Source organism: Pogonomyrmex barbatus, unplaced genomic scaffold (assembly GCF_055798465.1).
Source record: "Pogonomyrmex barbatus isolate J1 unplaced genomic scaffold, ASM5579846v1 scaffold1, whole genome shotgun sequence".
Lineage (NCBI taxonomy): Eukaryota > Metazoa > Arthropoda > Insecta > Hymenoptera > Formicidae > Pogonomyrmex > Pogonomyrmex barbatus.
In genome coordinates, this window is record NW_028297098.1 from 19,208,771 (window position 1) to 19,228,526 (window position 19,756).

The window sequence follows — 19,756 nt, forward strand, 5'->3', positions numbered from 1 at the left end:
TTCCTGTCGCAATGGAACGGAAATAAAATAAGTTCCCCTTACTTTCCCCTATTGCTATTCGCAAAGTCGTGCACACGACGAGATTTTTTTTATATCTGTCGCGCGTAAACGCAGTAGACAAGGCGGTACCGCGCCACCGGCTAGCCAAAACATTTAACTTGATCGCGAGCCAAAAATCTCGCCACCCCGCGAAAAAGATACACCTGGCCGATGTAGACAGTCGGGCATTCGGGAGAGGAAAAAGAATGTGGAAAATTGTCAAGATAAATTTTTTCACGCCAATACTTTTTTGCCTCTTTGCGCGAGTAACTTGAAAATTACTACGGATCACATTAACACATTACATCTAATATCGTTAAACTCTCGAGATGTAGAGAAACAAAAATGATCCCTTTGAGTCCTACATTTACTCAAAAAGATCTCCGGGAAATGTATGTTTATTGCCGTACAGAATGTTTACTCGATGGCATGAATAAGAGATTTGAGTGCTGTATAAATTAACACGAGTCGATGATAAATTATTGCGTTCTCGCAATGTAAACAACCGCGCAGGAGAATAACTGAGTTTGTCGTTATCAATGTACATCAAATAACCGATATTTTAATTAAAGCAAACCAGTCCGGTACCGGCGAAAGGAATATTTCGCGGTTATTTACAAAACCGTTTCGCTCGGCGTATTAAAATACTTATAATGTTTAAACTAAAAAAGCGTATGCGGCGTCTGAATAACTCGGCGTACGAAATATTAATGTTAAACGATAGAGCGCCGCGGCGCCGTTTATTTACTCGGCAGCGTCGAAACGGCCATTATTATAATTCGCGCGGATCCCGAGTGAGTTAACGCCGGCGCGCGCGAGGCGCGTTTCAGCTTCTCGCGAATTTCTCGAGCGGACGTAATCCGCGATGTTTAATAGCGGGCGTGGTTATCCCGTCGCTTCGACAGAACTTAATATTCTTTCCCCCCCCCCCCCCCCTCGTCGTCATCGTCGGATAATTTCGTCGTAGACGACACACGTACGCACGGACACGCGCGTTTCCCACGCACACGCGAGCCGACATCGTCCGTAAATATTTGCCACCACCATCATAGCTTATATTGTACACGCGACAAGCAGTGTATCGTTAAAACAGGTTGACGACCTCACGTCCCGTATAGCCGGTATTTAATATACATAGATAAGCTTTTTCACTCGCCGCTTCTCATGGAATCGACGGTTTTCCCGACTGCGGAAAATAGACGACTGGAAGTAATTTCCCCAACGGCACGTTAGATCAAAGGACGCCCAGACGAGATTTGCACGGTGTCTGAAAGATTAGTATATGCCTTTCAGACAAATGATAAAAATTTGAATGATAAAAATGGATAAAGAAGACAGGTTATATTATTACGAATATCATGAATCGTGTTTTCTAGATATACTTTTATCAGCAACAAATTTGTCATCATCATGCGCGGAAATTGATATTTTAGCCAATTTTAGTTCAAAGACAAAATTAAGCTTTTAATATTATGTAAATTATTTCGATAAATTCGGATCGTTACAAGCCAGACTTATTAGACAGATTGTCCAGATATAGAAATAGATTCAACGAATTTAAAATCAATCCTTCTTTAGACGACGATAAAATTTTTATTGGATATATATTGGAGAATAATTTTTACAAATAAGTTTGATAAAACTCTTTTCAGAAAATCGACTTCGAGAATGCGGTGCTTTTTACAAACATGGTTAGAGAATGGAATTAGCGGTCTTATATACTCAACGAGGTGTAAATCCACCTGTAGCTCTAAGATCCGCTGTATAAATCACGCGGTAAGGAGACGATCGCGCGGAATAACTCTATGGATTAGCGACGTCCGATCCGGGAGTGGTATTTTCTGTCCTTGACAAAAGAAAGAGGAAGAGAACGAGGATCGAAGTAATATTTTCGAAGCTACCGACAGAGATGTCGTCTTTGGCGCTCACGTATCCATGAAAGCGAAAACGTATCATCCTGCTTTTTACGAGCAAATGCGGGGAAAAGCATGTTGAATATATCGAGCACACCTTGCGGATAACGGAGGGAAAAATGCAAAAAATATTTGCTATCGTACTACGTGCATGAATTCTGCGCGATAATAAAGAGGTAAATTTATGGTAATATTACGAGAGCCACTCAAAAGCAGTAAATTTTTCTCACGTGGTAATCTGACAAAATTGCTTACGATATGACTTTCAAAATTGATGTAATCTATCGCATTCATTATGGTGCCTTTTATTCTCAATCTTTTAAAATAACTTTATATCCATTTAAATACATAAAAATTATTTTTGTTTATTGTTCAACTGAAAATTGTATTAAATGACGAATAGAAAAGTTCTCTACAACGTTGAGGACATGCAAAACCTTCTTTTTATTTCATGTATATTAAATTTATATATTATGTAAATAATGCCGAATAAAACGTTGCGATTGATATGGAATAATCAGAAATTGAACGTTTGATTTTAATTCTGGTCTGAAGTACAGGCGCCGTGTTTCACAAAACTTTCGTGCCGCGAAACGCGACCGGTGGGTGTGCCCATTGTGGTCAAGCAAAGGAACGTTAAAATGAGCCGGGAACTTCGTGTGACACGCACACCTTTACCTTTCATTCTGCATTACAGAGGTGTTTTATTACTTACGAAGTCACGTTCGTCGCCTTACAGCAAAAATAGGGGGAGACTTTTGTGAAAATTAATCAGGTTCATGGCGTACAAATTTCGATGTTGCGCGTCGATAATTTAACTCATTCATTCGAAGAATGAGATTTTTTAAATAAGATATTACGTAAAATATTTAAATATATAATGTATAATATGGTTAACTTTATATGTAATATTTATTTGTATTCAGAACTAATATTCTGTTAGAATCAATAATTTGCTTGGACAAAACGCGCTAAACCGTAACAACTCCTATTAAATGCAACCAACTGGAAATATGAACAGCTTCACAGAATAATGTAATAAACCGCGTATCTCCTACATATTTATTATTATTATTATTATTATTATTATAATACCGATTTAATCGCTTAACTGCAGTATCATGGAAGCAAAAGACATAAGCGAGCTGAAATAAATTTTGGCCGATGTACCGCGTAAAGCCGATAGAGCGATAGTATTCTAAAGGGATTCGAAGTAAAATAACGGCTGCGGATTTTCGAGCATTGTGGCTCTGATCCGTCCGATTAAAAAAATGAAATCTCATGACCAACCGACGCAAAGATCAATTTAACCCAGGATTACAATATGTTTTGATAAAAATTAGAGCACTAAAAGAACGATAATAATTCAAATAAAACAAAAACATCATTTTTCCACAAACGATTTATCTCTTATAATTGAAAAAAAAATACAATTAGAGCGATTAATAATGAATACGTTTATTTTATTGCAGAATTGCAGTTTGATATCTAATTCGATAAACAATATCTGTTTATTCGCAACGTCTATATGATTCCATTATGTTCTTAATTCTTTCGTGTTGAAAAAGACTCTCTTATTATATCAGTCAAAATGAAAACACGACACGACGTTGTACATACGGATCGCGCCGCCGTACGCAACGGCAAAATTCCGAATTAGTAGAAAGAAGAGAGGGCGGGATGCTTTACAGCCGTCGTTAGCGGAGTAACGATAAATTAAATGCAATTCGCTCTCGTAAAATGCCGTACCGTTGCCTGCGGTGTCGCTTGATATCGCGCCGAATCGTGCGGCTTTTATTCGCGAAATAATACCACGGACCTCGGACGTACGTAGTCGCGCAGGGGTGGATTTTTCTGCTTCACGAACATGTGCATCGCAGAAGGATAGAAACGGGGTTGCGAGCCACGAGAGGGAGGAATAAATTTCAGAGGAACATCGTAAAGCCAAAAGAGGGATGGCTCTTCGCCACGGCGAAACAGAAAGAGACGTCGCGTAAAAAGGACATGGTAGGGATGCTCTTCGGTTCTTTGTATGAAGCCGCGCGATACTCTGTATATTCGCGTTAACGCCGATGCGGAATTTATGGTCGAATAACGGCCGACTATCGACGTTACGCGCGCTCTGCTGTGATCGGCAGCGAAAAAGAGAGAAACCATCCGGGAAGGGAGAATATGCGGGGATCGCGAGGACGAAGGGGAGGCTGTGTGGAAACAAATCTGGGGCGTCTAATAAAAACGACACGTGCTGGATTCTATCAATACATCCCTTCGGATCGCACTTCTCGTAACGAATGGAAATCACTTCAATTTCGCGCGAATCTTCCTTTTTCGCCAGTTATAAAATTTTAACTTCTCATTTTGAAAGTTTTTTGGTAAAAAGATGGATTTTTCAATCGGGCATGTCGTACGAAACTAAAAATCTATTATTTAAGTCAAACAAGTTTTTTTTGTGAAACAATATAGAGAAATATTAAGAATATAAAGGGAATATATTAGGAATATAATAAAGAGGATGTTTTCTAAATTTATTTTTTTAACATAAATCTTTGTACAAATTTTAAAATTAATTTTTTCTTGAAAAATAATTATTAGTATTTTTTCAAAAAATACGACTTCAAAATACAATTTATATATAGATAAAAAATATGAGAAATCTTATACATAAATACATCAAATATATAAATTTATTTGTAGTATGCATGTATATATGTTCATAATATATTTTTTCTATTATTTCTAAAAATGTTTATAATAAATTATTTGAAATAAAAATTTAAAGTTGAAACATTATAAATTTTGAAAATTAACATAAACTAACGAAGTAGATATTTTGCAGAAATACAATCTAGTTCGATAAAGAAAAATTAAAACATCGCAAATTTATAATATAAATATAATATTTAAACAAGATAGTCGATCTTGAATAATCATTTTTTCGGAACATCATTGCCCTTCTTTTTGGGCAAGATGACGTTAAGGATGATAATGCAATTGCAGACACAAAGTCTTAATGTTTATGTCGTAGTAACATCTGCAGGATGTATTAATCAACAGCGCCATTACTCAGCGTGCCAAGTGTAAAACGCGCGAACAATCCGAAGCGATTCGCCTTAATTAATTACGTCGCCTCGTGCATTGCGCGTTCCACACGCGCGCACGTGGAAACGTGTGATTTATTTCTTATACCGCACAGCACGCATCTTCATGGTGAACGCATCGCTCCGAATGGAAACATTTCATCAACCGCGATCTACAATTTTGCTGCTTCGTGTTTCACCAAGACTGATGATCTACGATCTTACTTGCAATCATCCACATATTATTCTGACTTCATCATTTCATCAGATTTTTTTTGATAAATATATACATGAAATTAATTTCTTCGATAAAATTTCGATAAATGATTCTTTAATTATTTCTTAATATTTTAAATTACAAATACGATTCGTAGTGAGCAAAAATATTCCAAAAAATTTTTGTTAATACAAAAATTATTTTAAAGAATTAAGCTGTTGTTTTGAAAAGTTAAAAAAAAGAAGATAACGAATTCGCCTTCTCATTATCTGAACTTAGAAGATTGAAATAAATTTGAAATAAGATTATTTAATCCTTTACATTAAAAAGTTTAGTAATAAAGCGTTCAGATCACTACGGTGATTTTTTTTTAAAGAGAATGACGGATGCGCTTGGGACACCCTATATAATCCTTCTCGACTACGCCAGCGTTATAATACATTTATTTCCGCACGGCCATATATCAAAAGCAGCGCGGTAAATGATTGTTTCCACCGCTGCAAAAGCTTTACTATTACGAGGACCGAAGTACGGCGATTCGAGCGGTCGTCCCGTGATCGGTGGGCAGTCTCAAGGGGTAGAATGAGCAAGGACCACGATGGGTAGACTAGAGAGGCAGGAACGAGGTGGCGGAGAATGAGAGCGAGAGCGAGAGCTCGCAAAAGTTAGTTTCAGTGACATATGTGGCCAACGCACGTGGAGGCGGAAGTTGAGCCGGGTCTCTCGCCTAGAACCATCCGCCGGGCCCGAGCTCAGCCAGTCCGTGTTACCTGACATTTCCACCCTCTAACTACCCCCAGCCGTCGCTTAAGGAAATAGAGCTGTCCGACGCAAGCACCGCGATCCTACGCGCCGCGACGAGCTTTCAAGACGTGCCAATAAATGGTAATCGCGACAAAAATCTGCCTTTGCCATCTACCCTCTTTTACCACGGCAGCTATCCTGTCAGTCGTGTAAACAACTTCAGAAGATTGAACATACTCGTCTTCGTGGGATGAGAACGAAATATCCGCGAAGCGCAGAAATACCCGGTCTCGTCACATTCAGCGATACGCTTTGAGTCGCAAATTTATCGCGACTGATCTTTGGACATTTTAAATTTCTATTTGCGAAATTCATATCGCACGAAACATCGAGATTCGATATAATTAATCAAACATGAGTTTTAAAATATTTAAAGCATTTAAAAAGATAAAAGAAGTTAAATAATTTTTATTGTTGGAAAAAAATACACGCTTTATTCTATTTCGAAGAATTTAAAAACTTTTGATAATTTAATTTTAAATTGAAATTAGTTCCAATCTGTAAAGCAATATAGCGTCACATGAAACAGATTAATTTTTATCATTTGAAATATCAAGATTTTTTTCATGTTAGATTGAAAATCCCAAAACATTATAACTGATTGCGATTCGCATAATTAGATTCGATTTTATAAAATAGGCAACATTGTACAGTACTCTATACACACACACATACACACATATATTCTATTCCGATGCATTATATTCAATAGCAACAAAAAATTGTGAATCTCCGTGTCATTTCGAACTTATTCCGTGATTTTATAAGAACATTCCAAAGAAGAGGCTGAAGCGAGAGACCAGAGTTGCCTACAAGAAACTTCGCTGAAGTATCGTATTCGTTTTGGCGAGACACGAATGGAAAGTTGCTCAAATTATCCGGCACCGTTGATCCAATCGAATTGGAGTGCTTCTCGATGTAGTGAACGATGAATGACATTTTTTCGCTATCGACTCGTCGCGCCAAATCGAGAATTTCGAATGTTCGCAAAACCTAATTAATTGATTTTCTTAATTATCTAATGTCAAAATTTTATATGTGAATAGATTTAATTGAGCAGATAAGACAGTTTTAGGTTTGCCGTTTAATCGGCACAATTTAATTTGGCATGCTAATCATGCTAATCAACTTGGAATATCATTATAAAATAGAAATATATTATTAACCCATAAAAGTAAAACATTAAGAAAAATCGATAACTTTTCAAAATTTACTTATTTAATTTAATTTAATTTAAATTTTATTTATGTAATTGATAAAGACATAATGATTATTGGTGACCATTTGTTTTCTAGGTTAACCTAACATTTCTAATATAAATATAAACGGCCAATACGTCGTACACATCGTTAGACGTTCACCATAATAGTCTCGGGCTCGTAGTTTCATTACGCCGTCTGACCGGCAAAACCCAGCCATTTAACTTAATTAAACGTGCCTCTCTAATTAATTAGAGAAAGATCGTAGTTTCCTCGAGGCAGAGCCGTGGGTCTGTCCGGACGGAGGACGCGTTCTTCTCGCAACAATCGTAAGTCAGACGCCGTAAAATTTTCACCCCCTTTGCCTTTACACGTTCCGTTTCTCTTCCACGCTGTTATTTCCGCTTTGTGCGCTTTTATTTCTGAACACCTACGGAATTCTTTCACCGAGCGTTCTTATTGAAAGCGCACGGCGAAAGTTACAAGAAACTTTTTCGACATCGTGATATATCACAGTGCTGTGCAAACAGACCCGATACGATATAAAGCTTTTATACAAAGTGTCGATTTCAAGAAGTCCTCGTGCGAGACGTAAATCTCTTTTTTAAGACCACCCGTAAGCAGCGCGTGTAATTAATTGGAGCAGCCCGTCTAATTGATTAGAGAGGATCAACAGCTTCGACGTGAATGGCATGCGGACTACGAACTTTGCTTACGAAATCGTCGCGCGTGTCGCATAAAACATACACAGGACTCGACTTTTACGGAATAAAAAAGACATGCGAATGCATTACTCCTAGAATTTTGAAACTTAGACGTTGAATAAAAGTGAATGAGTGAGAATTTGTTTCACTTTGGAACTAAATCCCGTAAGAATATTCGAAACGTTCGAAGCATTAAAAATATCGCAATTTAATTAGTAAGGAATTTCAGTGATTTTTGTAACAAATAAAGATAAATACGTGGCGAAAAAGATAAATAGCGTCATGTCGTAAACTGAACGAAAGAATTTTCAAATCTTTTTCTAATAGCAAACACAAGATATATTTCACTGCTAACTAAAGATTCAAAATGTTATTTAATCGTTTATCACGGGCTTATCGCTTCCTGAACATTGAGGTGAAATTAAATTTTAAGGGTACCTTCGCCGCGCGCTCATCAACGCAGATCTTCCACGTTGAATCAAGTTTCGTCATTGCTTAGCTGTAGTCAAGTTAATTCAAGTTTCACCGGACTTAGGTGAAAGACCGTTTCAAACTTCTTGGCCGAGACTGCATCATGGAGATGTATCTTTCCACCCTATGTTCTTACCTGCCCTTGCAGGGAGGAAGTCGACACATGATGCTGGAAAATGTTGGATCGAAAACAAGCACCGCCGCCCGACGACGCTTCCAATTTCCCAGATGGTAACCTGTCCTGCCAGCTGATACCCTTTGGCGACATACGCACCCAGCTTTCATTTCGTTCCACCTTTAACGATGAATGAACTCCAGATATACACTGATATTGAAAAAACTTAGCGAAGATTCAGTTATTACGTCAAAGTAAATCTCCTTTTAATAAAAGATTTCACTCACAATTTTTCTTTCGCAATATCTAAATCTTTTTTACAAATTTACATATTCTGTCTCAATCTTGCTCTGAAAAAGATTTAATATAATTCGTTCTCAAAAATCTTCGTAAATAAAGCATAAAGTTCTAATACGTTCTAAATTAAATAAAAGATAAACTTCTCTCATTTATTCTACCTCCTGGAGTGACACCAAGTCGATAAAAGTGGAAAAGAAAGCGAAAAAATAAACGAAAGCGAGAATGCGGGCAAGAGAGAGTTGGGGAAACGGAGAAACGAGATCGAGGGGATGAAAGAAGAGAAAGGTACAGGTGCAACAGGATCTCTAGTAGCTTTGCTTTAACCGCGTTTGTATGCGCGGTAAGTGTGGATGCAGCTGCTATACGAACAACTAAGTAACCCAGTTTGCCTCGCGAGAAGTAAGTGCACGAGGGCGAGGGTAGAAAAGTGTGACTCGCAGGCTGTTTCGACATAAAGTACAGTACATTATAGCCAAAGTTCTTCTGTGCATTTAAACACATGCGAGCGCAAATGCTTTCGATCTGCACGTTTGAACGCCCCAAAACATGTGAAAAAGAAAAAAAGGAGATTGTAATATTAAAGAATTTCATATATGTAAATTGTATACAAAAGAAAGAGATAAGAAAGAAATAATATTCGAAGATTATTAACATCATATATTTGCATTATTGCTCCAACATTGAATTCTGTATAATGCATGCAAGATTTTTCTAAAACAAAAAGTCTATATTTCATAGTTTATAGAGATATATATAATTCTCTATATCTATGTATATTTATATGAGTCTATAAATTTTACGCAATTGGTTAAAAAGCCGTAAAAATTAATTAAAGAGTTTTATAAACGTAAATCTACAAATTAAAATTGTTTTTAAGATATATTTTACTTGGACTCGAAACCAAACATCAAAAACATACTAAATATTTGCCATTCATTAAATTTTATTATTAAACTTTAACATAAAAAAATTGCATACATAAAATTGTAAAAAATTTCGTATAAAAATCGTCTCGTGTAATATCTTGTATAATATACATTTAGAGAGTATTCTTACATGATACTCTTGTAAGTACAATTACAAGATTCTACTACTCGTCGCAAAAAATATTATAAAAGGAAAGCCTCCTTCTTAAGGAAACGTTTAAATGCCGACCTCGGAAAAAGTGATTCGCCTTTCTTCGGGTTGCTGTGCTACTTTTAATTAATACGAAGAAAAGGAAAGCGACTGTGCTTAGACTGGCGCGGAAAGACAGTACTCGTTGGAATATCTTGTGAGCTCTTCTCGCGGATTTTCTGTGTTTTAATTAGTTTTTTGCCCGGTTTGTTTATTCTTAATCCGTAGTGTCACGCGGAAAAACATTTTGAGTTATTACTGTGAACTACGTGCATTTCGTCGGCGCTTAAATGTGATTAAAGCATCGTTTTCTGTAAAAATGAACTTAACTCACGTAGTACCGCGCATTTCACCTGTACGTTGGGAAAACAAAGTGGTTAGCGTATGGTTTTAATCATTGCAACAACGTTGGAAATTACGTGTGGTACTTTTCTCAGATTAATTTTACGAGCTGTCATTTAATTATGATATTTCTGGAGCACAACACTGAATATTTCATGTAGTCACTTCAATTAGTGAAAAAAAAAAGAAATTATATATCTTGATGAATTTTAGTTAAACGTTTGTTCTTATAAGATTATAAAATAAATATATATGACCGGGTTTTCCTACAAAATTCTCGGTAAATTTTCACTAATCGACTTTCGATTTTAAATTTTAAAAAATTCATTACGTCAAGAAGCAATGTGACATTTTACTGTAGAATATTTTAATTAATAAAATATCTTTCTTTGTACGACTATATCGTAAAACTGACTTATAAAATATAGAGCGCGATTTATTTAAGTGCATCTACCTCATTAAATTTTGAAATGTCTGTGAAAGATATTTACATCGCAAATGTCAGTGATAATTGATTTAAAAATATTATGTTTTATTAAAAATTGGCGATAAAATATTTGATTTCTCAATATTTTTCAGGCATATATATTATTTCACAATCTGATCGATCAGACCATATATCTCTTAATTTAAGTGCTTAAAATGCTTACTTAAAAATAATCTTTGTTGAAAATGGTGAACTATATACATATTACATTTCTGAGATATTTATATTATTTTAGATAAATATAAATGCATAAATAAAATTTAATAATTAATATTCAATAATTATGAACATTCATATATATAATTAATTATATACAATTAGCTTATTATTAACATTCGGTGATTTTTTTATGCTTATTCAATTAAACTTACTTATTATCATTGATGTGAATTCTCAAATATCTACAAACAATGAAATCAATTTACGCACAATGAATTTCTAGGCATGTATTATACGATATATTTCAAGAGTCTAATAATATTTTTCATATGAGATTTTTGCATAATAATATATCAGAAAAATATTCTTTTACTAAAAACTAAAAATTTTAAATTAAATTTTAATTTAAAAAGAGCTTCGATATCGTTGTAATCATCATGATAGATTTCGAGAAGCGATAATAATACCTTGTTAAAAGCTCGCGAGATAATGAGTCTCCGGGAAACCGGGAAACTCTGAATACCAATCGACATTCAGAGAACAATTATATTCTCTAAAAACAGATGGATCTCACACAGCTCTGCCAACGATCTTGAAATTAACGAGCTAATTTATGATTTTTTACAAGCTCAATGTTCCCCACGATCCGTCAGTTGTTACCAGTCCTGACGCAGCCGAGAATCGCAAAATCGTAAAATCTGTCATCGAGAAAAATTGATTTTTAAGGACAGAACATTTTCGTCGAGGATATTTTATTTCCGCTCGCGAGTCATAAAAGTACTTTAAAGACGAGGATGCGTAAAATTTTTCACGTTAAGCTTCTGAAAATGCCCATGAATTTTCCCAGTGACTTTTGTAATTTTCACCGAAACTTCATAGAGAGAACGAACGGAGATAATTTAGAAAAATTAATACACATATGCAACGGATATACAGAGAGAGTGATAATGAAATGAATTTAAAGTAAGATGAATTTAAAAAAGTCATTATATTATTTATTATATTTTTTTCTCTCTTTTTAATTTGTTTGCTATTTATTTGCTAATGTATCCTGTGGAGTTCGAGTTCCCGGTAGTCTAAGCAGTTCAGTTTTGTCCAACTTCACTGTATATATGTCCTACTTAACTCTCGCAAATAAACGAACGTTTCGCGGGTTTCGGTTCACGAATTCGCGAGTTCGTTTTTTACGGCGGCGTGTAAAAGAGTTGCCCGAGAGGTTTCTGCGAATACACGCATGATTACGATAAATCTCAATAGAAGGCCAATTACTCGAGGGGCAAAGCTAGTGGGACACATTAATAGCTTTAAGTGAATGGTACAATAAATTGTGCTATCTACGCCGCTGTTTTAGTTCTCGTTTGGCAGTAAATCCAGCGGGAGAAGAGAAAGAGATGGTATATTTAATGTACGCCCCCGTAAATCCCGGCGAAGGCAGCGTCGAAAAACTCTCAAATCAAATTCGCAAAAAAAAAAAAAAAAAAAATTCGCAACAAAGTCTAATTTGATCGTAATCCCCTCCCCACCAATTAACGCGGATAAACATCATCATCGCGATCTTCGCGTTCGCCTTTAAGTTATCCCTTAGCATATGTCTCCCGTCACTCTCTTCTTCTCTCTCCTTTTCTCTTTTTTAATACAGTCTAAACATGGCGCTTGTACGAGCGCGCGACAAATGCTTCGACGAACGCAAACGCTCACAGAGAGATGGTCCCGAAGAACGTAATTCTCTCGCAGGGCATCTCCCCTCTTCTCATCGGCGACACTTCTGGAACAGTGTGTATCACGCATTCTCTTTCTTTCATTCTCTCTCTCTCTTTCTCTCGTTTTTTCTCTTTGGTCCTCCCTTCGTTGTTCTCCCCTCCCTCTCTTCCACCCTCTTCTTCCTTCCCCGCTTTCGTTTTACCTATGCGTGCGATTTCGCGAAATAAAAACGACGCGCCAAGTCTCAGACGCTCCAAATTTGTCGTGACAAAAATACGCTTTATCGCACGACGCCGAGCGCCCAGACACCACGGCAGAGGTAGACTTCTCTCCGGACTTCCACACCGCGGTCGCAGTGCCGGATTAAGGATGCCCGATGCACGTCCGGACGTACAGGTTCCGCCAAAAAAATCGTGATTATTGCTGAATATTTATGCGTCGCGAGTGCGATTTTAAATTAGATTCGTACCTCGTACGAGCTAGACGACAAACACAAAAAATTAAGACGACATCGCAAACAGCAAAAAAATTAAGGGTAGTAGGGGAGTGATCAACTCCAATAAGATTATCTATTCCTTATTTATGGATAATTATTTACAGCATAATTATACGCAGATACATATTTGAATTCAATCATATTTTCAATCATATTTTATCTTGTGAAAGCAATATTTTAACATGTACGACTTTCTTATAAGTTTGTTATAAAACTATGAAGCTTATTATAATTTCAAATTTTGCAATTTAGCTATTAAATAATTATAATAATATAATAAATAATATTGTAAATAATATTGTAATATTATTAATGATTATCTATTCTTTATCTATAATACAGATACTTGTGAGTTCACCTATATTTTATCTCGTAAAAGTATTTTAAAATATTTTGGCATGAGACTCTTCTATATATTTATGTTAAAACTACGAAAATTCTTATAGATTTGGTTTTTAAAAATTTATAATAAATAAAAGTATTTGTATTTTATTGCACTCTATAATCTAGTTACACATCAAATGAATTATTTATTGTTGCTTTTTTAAAATATCGCTCTATAAGGACCTGAGGATAATTTTTCTGATTATAAATATCGCAATTACATTGCAAATTTCTCACTATCTTAGCTATAATATGGGAGAAAAAAAAAATAATTTCATCTAAGACAAAGTGACATTTCATATAAGACAACGTGAATGGAGCTCATTGCACGTGAATCGTTTGACGAAGTGTGCTTTCGTTCGTCGTTCGTTCCTTCCACGTACAAAATTCGACAGCGCGGCAACGAATAATGGCAGACGGTCGCATTTGCGATTAAAAGATGAGGAAACGGCTCGCGTGTCGAGGGAAAAATGGAGGACGCGAGAAAGACTGGTAGAGGAAAAGTCGTGTTATAATTTATTTATCCGGACACCCAGCGAACGCCCGGGCTCTTAATCCCGTGGTGGCTTCGAACGCACAAACGTCTCGTCGCGGTTAGTTAACCGCGGTCTTTAAATAGCCACGACGACGGCATAACATTATTTTTCCAAAGAAACGACGCATCGGCCTGTCGCTCCTCGAAATCCCCGCTATTCCGTCGTCTCTTTCCGTCGTCTCCCCCGCGCTTTTGCAGACTGCCGTGCGAAAGACGCTGTCGCGCAAATTCTGATACGACGCATACATTTAGTTAAATTAAGAAACTCACTTCGCATACGCACCCGAGAAAAATCCCGAGACGGACGATAAATTTCACCGAAGCGACGAAAACGTCTGGTTAGCATGGTATCACCAAGAGTTAGGATGATAAAGCTTAAATAAATAATATTATAGAAATATCAAATATTTTTTTCAATCTTGCCATTAAATGAAGATAAGATTTGCATTAAAAAAATATCGATTTCTATATTCATATATATATGTCAACGTAATTATTACATTGTTCTACATTAATTTTATACATGAGGAGGTTAGCTTTTAAAATTAATCTCCTTGAAGCATAATGAGGACAGCATGGTAGGGACGATATTAAAATATTAAAAAATTAAAAGAAGAGTGATCTTATAAATAATTTTAATTTGGTTAGATAATACATCGAATCGATAATTCATGCTTTTGATTTTTAAGAAAAGTTTATAATTTATAACATCTATTAAATTATACGGCAAAAATATTTATTCTCACTGTCTGCGGTATTATCCGCGGTATTATTAGTTCTACAATTTTAGAGAATGTGATCATTTAATGCAAACTGATTCTCTACTGATCCTGTTTGAATTTTCTGTTACAGATGTGCGGAGGGTTTCACGGGTCTGCGGTGCGAGACGAAGGACGTCAGCAGCACCGGAAGTGTGTATAACCGGCGTAGGGCACCCTTTTCCTGCAAGCTGGGACTCTCTACCTCGTACTACTGCTAGCGATAATCGCGCGGGGCCCTTTTTAACCATGAGTAGACCTTTTACTATCCTCGCGGTGTACTGCGATGTAGGGGAACCCACGAGACAGAGTCGTGAGAGGGCCAACGCGCGACCAAAGAGGGAAAGGAAAATTGCGTGAACGGAGAAAAAAAAATAGGCAGATTTGAGACACGGGCGCGAGATAATTAGACAAGGGGGAGAAATCGTGACCAGAGAGTTAGAAATGGCGAATTTTGATTCCGATCGATCTCGGGCATTAAGACGGCTCCTGCGTACTTCACATAAGGACAAGATTCCAGAACAATTTGGACCCGGGCATTCGTACCTTCCTCAATTTCTACGGCTAGTGCTACTTATACATCTTTTCCTTTTTATTCCTCCATTTCCCTCCATTGGTTTTTTTTTTTTTTTTTTTTTTACTCTTTCATCCTAATATATTTTTTTATTCATTTCTCTCTCGAACGTACATTTCTATTTTTTTTCTACATCTTTTTGCCTTACTGCCTTTTCTTCTTTTTACTCTCTTTACCACTTCCTCATTTTTTTTGTTTCTCTTCTTTGAATGTTATTGCTCTCCCCTTCCCATTATTTTCCTTCTAGAAAATGTCACTACGCGATGTACTCGCGCTTTCGCGGAAAGTTCTTCGGCGAAGGAAAGAGAGAATGGAAATGACAGAAAGAATGGGCGACGGTGCGAGAGATCATGAATGTGCAAATGAGCGTGTGCTGGCGTATGAAAGAGGGAAGGGAAAAAAAAGGGGAACGCGTCGATCTCTCGGCTCTCCTGATGCTCTCTTTTCGGCGCGGTATCATCGGGGGAGAGCTCTCGAGCGACTATTCGCGAATTCGAATGGCGGTGCTTGACCTAGAGAAAAACACTGTGTCCAAAACGACGACGTGGAAGCGCACCGGAGAGGCGGGGTGCGGTCCGCACACTTCTCCGTAGTCTCCGCGAACGGGAGAACAATACCAAAGAGCCCAGGGTCTCGATCAAGGACGGGTGCGATCATGATAGATTGTCGCCTCCTAGAGGCGACCAGGGCGACGCGAAGGCCCTCACTCCTCCTTTCGGCGAATTCTTTTCTCTTAAAACCACAATCGAGCCACGTGCGGCCTAAATGGTTCAGAATTATCGAACTTCGATACTTAATAAGACTACACCGTGAAACAACGTAAGCGTAAGAGAAAAGATATATAGCTTTTGACTTTGTAGACAATGGCCACAAACAATTCAATCTGCGAAGACTTTTTTTAAGACTTAACCGCTTGCTCAGAATCGTGTGAGAAGACGAATGGAATGTTGAAAAGTTATTAATTATTCTTGAAAGAGAAAAATGGAGAACTACTTCTGAAAGTAGTAGTTTCTGTGGATTAAACTTGAGTTTTGCCAAGCCGATTATCTTTCTTTTCGACCTTTTTTAACGACTTTATTATTCTACTCGGTTTTATTGAAATCGCGGGAGGAAATCGCGAGAGAAAACTAAGCCGTCGCATGTTCCTCGCTGTTAGGTAACCAGTAAAATGTTCGAATAATGCAGTGAGTAAAAGGAGATTAATTCGTGACTTTTCCACCTTTATGTTTGGAATACGAATGCGAGAAAAATATCGATATAAAGTGATATATTTATTGAAGAAATGTCAAAAAGTATCCAAAAACATTCTTGAGGTTCACAATTAGGATAATACGTTGAAACAATAATTTTAACACTTATTGATGACATTTGAATAATTCAGATAAGCAAATATTCATCAGATAAGCAAATTTTTAACTCGCTGAATAAATTCTCGATGATTATATAAATCATTAAATGATGTTTAAATAATTTAAAGTGTACTAAGTCGAATAGTATTCTAATGACAGTATTTCCGAAGTTTATTGAATCGCAAATTAAGAATCGCGTGCGTCATTGCGTAGATAAAAAAAATGACGCGAAAGGAGGAGAAGGAAATTGGCCAGTCAGTGAATGAGTCGCGGGAAAGAGACCACAGGGCAAAAACGATTTAATGTAATATACGATAGTGTAACGCATTAGATTAGTTAAAAACAGAGATATAAGGTAGATAAAAGGAAGAAAGAGGAGGAGAAGGAGAAACGGAAAGAGAGGAATTCTCTCTGAGAGCGATGATGAAATCTTATCTCGATGAAGATAGAAACGTAGGGTGGTCGAGAGGTTTTCGAGAGGTATAATAATCTAACCTCTAAAATATTTTCCGTAAAACACGATATGTGAAGGAGCATTGATGACGTATCCATTCATTTCCGTTCTAATTAAAAGCTCACGAGGGGGAATTTCTATGAAACGGAACGTTAATAATATCGTGTCGACGAGACGGAGATTGCGTTGAAATCTTCGGGAAAATGTTATCAAGAGACCGATAATGATCTCATCCGTCAGAAACCTCGATGATGACGATCCCCATACGCGAGGAAAAAACGATAGGGTATACTGAAAGGAAGCAAGGGATGCGCGCTATGCTCCAGCCAATCTCGCGTGCGCGGGACCCTATTTATGTTTTATATTATATTATATATTATATATATAGAAATATGTGTATAAACATTTTTAATTTATTTATTTAAATCATTAATTTTATTGATTTACGATTAAACATCATCACCACCTCGGCAATCGCCTTTGTTCTTAATTTTTTGTTCACCTTCCTGCACTCTTTCGTTTGCGCTTCTCACCTGACGACGATTGGACATGCCAGAAGAATAATACTCAAAATCTTTCATCTTTAATTTCCTAAGTATAAAGAAAAAAGTAACAGAATCTAATCTCGAGAAGTAAATTTTAGAAAGAAAAGTTATGCATCATATGTTCATTTTCCATAAATTGAAAGATATACTTTTAATTATATATATTGCTTTTCCCTTTTATCTCGTATATTAAAAACTTTACATTTTTCATTAAATTTACATGTTATACTTCGTTCACTATTTTTAATGAATAAAATGGATAAATATGTATTGTTTACATATATACGAATAAAAGATGTAGAAACAAGGAAGATGTCGAAATATTTAAAATTATACAATAATCTGCTTTCAATATAGTTTTTTCTTTTCAAAATTTCCATTTAAATAAATATCTTGTATTGCATCTTACATTAGTGATGAAAGCTTTTGTCGTTCTTTTGTTGCCTTCAAACAGGTAGGTGTATTTGGTTTTATTTCGTTACGTTCTAATTTACGTTTCTCATCGTTTAAACGTTAATTTGCACGTCATTTCAGTTTCCTTTGATCGAAACAACCAACGTCGACACCAACGCGAAAATTTTGGGCGACTCGAACATCGTCGGTTTTCTCTAACTGACTCATTTCGCAACGTTACAAGCACATTTATACGCCATCATATTAATTACATGACCGGTTTTCTTCTTTATGTTTGAAAATTACAATTACACTTGGAATACATGACAAAGGAATTATAAAAGCATATATGTTAAATAATATATTCGTGTGAAAGTAACATTAAGAATGAAACAAAAGTAAAAAACTAAAAAAATATATATTTGAAGATAAAAAAATATAGAGAAGTACTTACAAAAAGTAAGTTGCTTTTATGCTGTGAAGTGTTTATCATATTAATCACTTCCGTCACATTCGTAAAAGACAAGATTTACATCTGTGAAAAATGTTTCGGGACAGCCGGAATTTCAAGGGAATACAAGAGAGAAATTTTCATACTTGAGGCATGACTCGTTGCTTCTTTCAACATCTTATTGCATCCCGACGAGTCGTTTTGGGACAAGTCACTTCTCCTTCTGAGGAAATAGCTCTTCGAGCATCTTCTTTCGGAAAACTGGGGAGCGATGCGTAAATAACGCAAGGAGATGACATAAGTTTTCAAATCGTCAAAGGATAACCATAAGAGGGTGAAAATTGATGGGGAAAGCGGAAAAGCGAAGGGGAAAACGACATATACATTTATTCACGTTTGCTTGATGCTAAAGTAAATTGGTAGTTCAATTCGTAGAACGGAAATATGAAAAGTAGAATCGTACTGTAACCAAGATAAATTTTTCAAAAAACATAATATCTGTACGATGATAACAAAAAACAGCAGAACATAAAAGTTTGCTATAATTATTCTAATGCTATCTAAACTTAAATAAAAAATTAATAGACAAAAGTTTATTTCTGATTTAAAAAGAATGTTAAAAGTTAATATGTATATAATATATAATGTTTAAAAGAAAATCTACAGCGTTGTAGTATCAATCAATTTAGGATTCAAATATTTTTAACATCAGTTTCGGAAAAAATAGCTATTATTATATTCAATCTTTAGTCAGTAAATTTAATAATTTTCTATATGAAAATGTACTTTTCTTTAGTTTCTAAAATATATTTGCAATTAGCTAATTGCACGCGATCAATCTTATTGATAGAAGTGAGATACATTAAATAAATTCGATACATCATATCGATTTTATCAGATAATTAAATTAACTGTTTCGTAAAAAAGTAAATTGAAAGAAAGAGAGAAATAGAGAAAAACATAATGAGAGACATGGCAAACGAAAAATAACCGTGGACGAATACACGAATATTCACTTCTCGAGCCTGATGATGTATTTCGTGGATTCATCCTGTCGTAAAAAATCTCTCTCTCTCTCTCTCTCTCTCTCTCTCTCTCTCTCTCTCTCTCTCTTCTCTCTCTCTCTCTCTCTCTCTCTCTCTCTCTCTCTCTCTCTCTCTCTCTCTCTCTCTC

The 19,756-nt window shown here is 36.0% G+C and overlaps 1 protein-coding gene across 4 annotated transcripts in view; it reads left to right on the plus strand.

Moving 5' to 3' along the window:
* vn (membrane-bound neuregulin protein vein) overlaps positions 1–19,756 on the plus strand; it is a 323,286-nt gene that overhangs the window by 267,847 nt on the left and 35,683 nt on the right. For 2 of the 4 annotated variants that reach the window (XR_016140095.1, XR_016140096.1), the window contains exon 5: positions 14,912–14,985. Coding sequence is in view for 1 of the 4 variants with exons in the window: in XM_089080604.1 (XP_088936730.1) it covers positions 14,912–15,038 (127 nt within the window). In the remaining 3 variants the exon portion in view is untranslated. Of the gene's footprint in view, positions 1–14,911; positions 17,669–19,756 lie in introns of those variants that run through there. The other 2 variants (XR_016140100.1, XM_089080604.1) reach the window with 2 other exon arrangements.